The sequence below is a fragment of the Loa loa genome (genome assembly GCF_000183805.2).
Source record: "Loa loa unplaced genomic scaffold supercont3.653, whole genome shotgun sequence".
Classification (NCBI taxonomy): Eukaryota; Metazoa; Nematoda; class Chromadorea; order Rhabditida; family Onchocercidae; genus Loa; species Loa loa.
Genome location: NW_018108833.1, coordinates 12,304 through 18,953, shown reverse-complemented (window position 1 = coordinate 18,953; position 6,650 = coordinate 12,304). Strand labels below are relative to the sequence as shown.

At 25.7% G+C, this 6,650-nt stretch overlaps 1 protein-coding gene across 1 annotated transcript in view; it reads left to right on the top strand.

The window, feature by feature from the left end:
- LOAG_18899 (CBR-CBN-1 protein) overlaps positions 1 to 6,345 on the top strand; it is a gene marked incomplete at its 3' end in the record, with an annotated part of 7,885 nt that extends 1,540 nt beyond the window's left edge. The window contains exons 3-13 of the mRNA XM_020451561.1: positions 21 to 105; positions 888 to 962; positions 2,081 to 2,280; positions 2,528 to 2,629; positions 2,952 to 3,161; positions 3,562 to 3,771; positions 4,056 to 4,265; positions 5,075 to 5,191; positions 5,435 to 5,527; positions 5,923 to 6,083; positions 6,192 to 6,345. Coding sequence (XP_020304642.1) covers positions 21 to 105; positions 888 to 962; positions 2,081 to 2,280; positions 2,528 to 2,629; positions 2,952 to 3,161; positions 3,562 to 3,771; positions 4,056 to 4,265; positions 5,075 to 5,191; positions 5,435 to 5,527; positions 5,923 to 6,083; positions 6,192 to 6,345 — 1,617 coding nt within the window. The remainder of the gene's footprint in view (positions 1 to 20; positions 106 to 887; positions 963 to 2,080; positions 2,281 to 2,527; positions 2,630 to 2,951; positions 3,162 to 3,561; positions 3,772 to 4,055; positions 4,266 to 5,074; positions 5,192 to 5,434; positions 5,528 to 5,922; positions 6,084 to 6,191) is intronic.
- Positions 6,346 to 6,650: the final 305 nt, after the last annotated feature.

Below are 6,650 nucleotides of genomic sequence, written 5' to 3'. Positions count from 1 at the left end.
AACAACAACAACAACAACAGCAACAACAACAACGGCAACAACAACAATTACCATCAAATTTTCGACCAGCAAAACAAATCAGTAGTGATAAATCAACGCAATTAGGTCATCAACAACACATTGTTTCTTCATTGTTTGAAAAAAAAATTACCTTCAGATCATTCCGGTTTTTTTTTTTTACAATCCAATAATTATTTTAAAATTCATTCGACAAAAAATTTTGGATAATCCAATTACAATGCAAAATAATGAATCAATGATTGAAAAAATTCAATGACATCCTTTGTATTTATGAATCACTTCTTAAAATCTTAAACTTTCATATTAGAAAATTGGAATTTATAACAATGACACTCTTAAACTTCATTCTCGAGAGTGAACACTCGAGAGTTATTATTCTGCAATAATTCTTGAACATATTTTTCTTGTGAATCAAATTTATAAAATAAACTGTAAGTTGGTTATCTTTTGCAAATCAAACATTTCGCAATGATTAAACTTTGTTCATAGGAATCAAAACTACAAAACAATTTTTGAATTTAACAACCGAAAAACAAAATATGCTAAAAAATGCAAAGTTTGTCAAAATTTTATATTAATTTCCAAATTTTATTGCTGGAGAATAAACTTCCACAATGTGACACTTTGGTGCCGCTAAATTTTTTCCAATTTTTTCATTTTTTTATAAAGTTTTTTTTAGCTTAAATTAAAGGAATCATTTCTTTTCCACATACTTCACAATCCTTTTCATTCCTCTTTACATTAGTATTAGCATTAAAAGTATTTTAAATTATCAAAATTAAATAGTTGAAAAAAACAAAAGCAATTTGATAATTTGTTAAATTTCGAAAGTTTCGAATAAATTTTTAATAAATTTCTAGTTTTAGTAAGTGAAAAAGTATCATCTGCAGCTCATGCAGCAATGATGGCTCGTATGGAAACATTACGACGACTTCAACATGGTATACATTTGTTGTTGACAATTGACAAAATCTTTAAATCGAAAAATCCTATTCACATTTAACATATCATTTTCGCATTATTTTTTTCTTACTTTTTACCTTCACTGGACATTTAAACTGTAATCAAAATTTGGAAATTGATTTCAAAAAAGGAAACTTTTGAATCGATGAAGTAATACCGATGACTTAGACATTACACTGTAATTAATCTCCTGATTAATCATGCAAATAATTTCTATCTTTCATTTACAAAATCTAAGTTGTCGATGTTGGTAAGGGAAATTTTGCATCAAAATTTTTAAATAATCGACTTGAAAATTTTTTTGAAATCAAATTAAAGTTACTTTATTTTTCAATTTCCATTTATCCTATTTCTTTTAGAGAATTAAGAAAAAACAAAAACAGAGGAAAAAAAAGAAAATGTAGGACAAAAAGGATGAAAAATAATGGAACTTATCATTTTGTACAATATTTGCTACATTTTAATCCTTTTGTTTTCTTTCACATACTTTCTTTATCTTTGTCAATTCTTTACAAATTGTCAAATTTTCGATTGAAAATTTGATATCAGCCAAAAAAAGAATTAAAACAATGAAATATAACTAAGAAAAAAAGAGGAATTGCATCTTTTTCTTCATTTTTATTGGAAAAAAAAGTATGAAAAAATTTTCAGTGGACAAAAAGTATCGAAATGCAGGAAATGGTTGTAGTTGTAGGGAAAAATTAGATGAAAAATTTTTAAATGAAACAACAAAAAGGAAAGAGTAGTAAAAGAATGAAAGTTTCGAGATGATAATTAATGAATTTATTGGAAATAATTGATTAAAATGCTAAATATTTGTGCAAAAATTCAATTCACCTCTTTAATTGTTGCTTATAAATAATTTCTCAAACATTTGTAAAATTTTCAATTCATACTTTATTTCATTTTCTAAAAATAACAATTCACTAAGCAAAAATTTTAATTTCAATTATCATTCTGTTTTTCATCAAAATTCCTTTTTTAACTCTTTATTTATTCTAAATTGTAATATTATTTGTAGTGTAAGTGTTTTAAGTAAATTATAGTGGCAATTTACAATTTATAGTGCCAATTTCAAATCATTTCATTTCAACAGAATCAACACAATTAAATCATCCTATAACTGATACTTCTCAAAGCAATCCATCTGGTATTGGAGCAACCGGACAATTACCGCCGGTAGATAAAAGTGTTGATTTGGATGGTGATGGTGCGTTAAGTCTTGCTGAAGTACAATATGCTGCATTTGTACATCATGGATTATCCAGTAATGTCATTGAAAGTCTTTTCAATGAAGTATGAAATTCAAATTTTCCTTTTCAAATGAATTTGGCTGTTTATAAAATATAAATTTTAAACAAAATTTCAAACAATAAATATTTTTAATAGCTTTAGTATAGTATTAAAATATTAAATCTTTAATTATAAATACATAATTTTTTTTCTTTTACATACCTCTTCTTTCACTTTTTTCTTCGCATCATAAAATAATTCAAAATAACTTTTTAATTAATTAATACAAAAATTTGTTACTTTCAATAAGGTTGACAAAAACGGTGATGGTTATCTGACATCAATTGAATTCAATGATATACGACCATTGGTACTTGCAAAAGCTGAAAGTGCTGCACAACGTTATTTACAAGTAATTTTATATACAAATGTTGCATTTCGTTTTTCAATTTTAAAATTAAATTGGAAAATTTGCACAATTACATTCTTCAGTTTCAAACAATTTTTTTTAAAAAAATTTTGGCTACCATAAGATCAATTTTTTTTCTTTTGTAATACATTCTTCAAGTGTTTTTATTCCAATAATTGATTATAATTGAATTATTGATTGAAATTATAAATGATTATGAGGGTGTGATAATTGTTGATTTCGCAAGCTAATATTGGAATGAATTTAATGACATTATAACTTTGAATTAATTCCATTTCTTAAAGTAATTTTTTCTTTTTCTCAGACAGTTGACAAAGATCATAACGGTTTATTATCATTGAAAGAAGCACAGGAGTATATTTTAAAAGAATATGGAATTGGAAATCGTGACGTGGAACGTGTATGGCGTTTAGTAGTACCAAATTTAAATACTGAAATGGATGCTACATTGTTTAGCAAATTACGACGACGCATTCGAGCAATGTCAATTCGGCTTGCGAGGCTAATTATGAAGGTAATTTCATTTTACTATTATAGCTTTTTTTCACATATATATTTCGTAAAATTTTCATTTCTGCTCTTTTTATTTTTTCATAAACAATTTGTTTTCAATCTTTCTAAAATGTTACGGAAAAAATGTCCTTTTTTATTATTTTGTAAATTCTTTGAAATTAATTGAGATGGAAATTTTTGTTGTAATCATTCAATTTTATGAATAATAACGAAGTATTAAATTTCCTTTATACTTATGTATATATATTTTAATTAATGAGTAAAATATAAAATAATCATTAAGCTTAAAAATAAACTTAGTAATGAAAATTGCATCTTTTCAGTTACAGTATATGAGATCAATTCTAAAGCTGATAATAATTAGTACTGATATGAATTATCTGAATTAATTATTATTCCAGAATGCGGATAAAAATGAAGATGGACATATCGATAAGAGAGAAGCACAAAAGATAGCATTCGAGCAAGAAGGTATTAGTGCAGGTGATGTTAATGAAATGGTAATGTCCGTTGATGATAATAACGATGGTGAATTAAATGCACCAGAATTTGCTGATTTTGAACGAATCATTCGTTCACGAGCTATTGAAACATCAAGAAAAGCATTAAAGGTATTTGGAAATTTCAAATAATTCAAAAACAAATAAAATGGAAATAAGAAATGAATAACATTAATTGAATACTTTTATCTAATAGTTACATTTATCATAAAACATTAAAGGTATTGGAAAAAAAAACTGAATAATTCCAAAAAGAAATGAAAATAAGAAATGGATAAATATTAATTTAAGATTGTGAAAAAAAACGTTAATTTTATTGTGAAGAAAAATATTAATTTTATTAAGAAGAATGAATATTAATTTAATATAATCATTTGGTGATACATTTTGATTAGGTAGTGGATCGTGATGGAAGTGGTACTGTAACAATGGATGAAGCTAAACGTATCGCATTTGATCACTATGGTTTTGATGAAAAGATTCTTGGACCATTTTTTGCTCAAGCAGATGAAAATGAAGATGGCCAATTGGATCCAGTTGAATTTGCTGGATTTCGATCAGTTATACGTAGTAAGGCTGTAAAAAATGCCTTAGATATTATGCAGGTTATCATTTAATAATAATCTGTTGTTGTAAATTTTGGCCAAATTTTAGAATATTTAAAAAAATTTTTTTCCAATAAAGATTAACTATAAAATATAGTTTTTTACAAATTTTCCTATAATAAATGGACTTCCAAAAAAGAAGAAAAAATTATTTATTAAAACTTTAAGAGAAAATTGCTTCCTTTTTTTTTCCCGGTTAACGTACCATTTTCAGTACCTGTCCTTTTGACATTTACTTTAATTCTTCTTCCTCCACCTTTTCATTTTCATTCCTTTTCATTCCTGAAAAGCATTTCATTCAACATGCTAAAGAATCCAGCGTGTGGCGCTATAATCTTAAAAGAAAACAACTATGTTTCATCTTGACCATTGCCAGAAACTTCTCTTTGACCACTCATACTTCTTAGCATATTGACGGATTTGAGAAGTTTTGTTTTGACCATTTTCGCGAATTCTGAGAATATTATATAAAAAGGTTTAAATTAAACCCTAAAAGTAATAAATTATTGAAAAACTATCAGAAATTTTGTACCGAAAACTTTAATTGTTATTTGAATTATTACTATTTTAAGACAATATATGATAATTATAAATTTTCGCAAAAAATGAATAACGTTTGATAATTTCAGTGTAAAATTGAATTTATTAATGAAAAAGGTAAATAAAAATGTTTGATTAAAAAAAAAATATAAATTAAATTGATATCAATTATTTCGAAGATGTAACAAGATAAATATTGTAGAAAATGTGCAAAAAGCTCTCACCTAACATATTACATCTTCGGTAATTAATTACTGATTTTTTTTTAGGAAATCGATAGTGATGGTGATGGTTACATTAACAATTCAGAGGCTGTTGCAATGGCTCGACGACAAGATGACATGGATCCTAAGGAGACATTTAATTTATTTGTTATTGCTGATCAGGTAGTATTACTTTGCTACATAGCAAATAATTCGTATCAGTCTTATCTAATTTTATTGATTTTAGTTTTAATTTTAAAAATAATTTATTTCACGCAGAAAAAGTTTTAATACAAGTCCTTGAATTACTAAACGTTCTTTTTTTTGCAAATAACAATTTCAATTAATTAATCTTTTTTGAGAAATTTTTTTGGACAATAATTGATGAGCTTTTCATGCAAGACCATGATTACAATAATATTTTAGGATAAGAGTGGAAAATTAGATAAAGTGGAATTAGCTGACTTTTTGCGCCTCGTACGACTAAGTGCTATCAAATTTGCAACTGATCATTTCAAAGTATGTCTTTTAATCTTGATATATTTTTCAAATGCTTTCCCAAATATTTTTAACAATGATAAAGATTATAGCAATAAAAAAAAAAGATAAAGTGATAAATTGCTGAAAATATAAATTGACGAGCAAAAAAAGTGTTGAGCTGTAAAAATTTCGAAAACTATCAAATTAAAAACCGATGAATTGTAATTTCAATCAATTACCAGACAAAAGAGTGACAAGGTGACAAATTTTTCATAAATTATCAAACTATCAAAGTTTTTTCTTCTTTTAAAAAATTGCATACAAAAGAAAAACTATAAAATTTCGATAAACTACCAAACAAAAAAGTAATAAGTTATAAAAGCTTTGAAATATTGCCATAAGTATTTCGCTGTTTTTCTATTTTTTTTACATAGGAATTTGATATGAATAAGGATAAAACGGTAACAATCGATGAATTAGAGGAATTAATCGAATTGAAATATAAAATTGATCGAGTAATAACGCGACAATTCTTCAAGAAAGTTGATGTGGACAATTCGGGTGATTTAGCACCTGGTGAACTTGTTGATTTCAGGTACTTTCATGAATAGATGTTGTCACTTTATTTCTTTCTCAACCAAATTAACTTTCCACTTGTTCCTTTTCTTGTCCTTCGTCTTTATCTTGGTGTCCTTTTATTTAGGCATGAAATTCGACGATTTGTTACGGAGCGTAATTCACAACGGCCATACAATCCAAACAAATCCAACGACCAAGATGGAACACATGGTGAAAGCACTGAAGAAGTAAGAAAACAGCAATTCATTTCATTACCTTCATCATCCAATAAGAATTAGTAACAATAGCAACAACACAGAAAAATGAATTATTAAATTTAAAAAAAAGAGTTGTTAAATTTAAATAAATGAATTATTAAACTAAAAAAAATGAATTGTTAAATGGATTATCGAATCTAAACAAATGACTTATTAAATTAAAAAAATATATAATACAATCATTTCCTTCCTTAGAAGCAAAATGTATGTTTTTACTATTTTTTTAGAAATTTTTCAAAAAAGAAAGCATCAAAAAGTTTGGATTATCGCGATAAAAAAAATTTAATCGCAGTAATTCAGTGCAAATTCAATTCCATTTCTCTTTT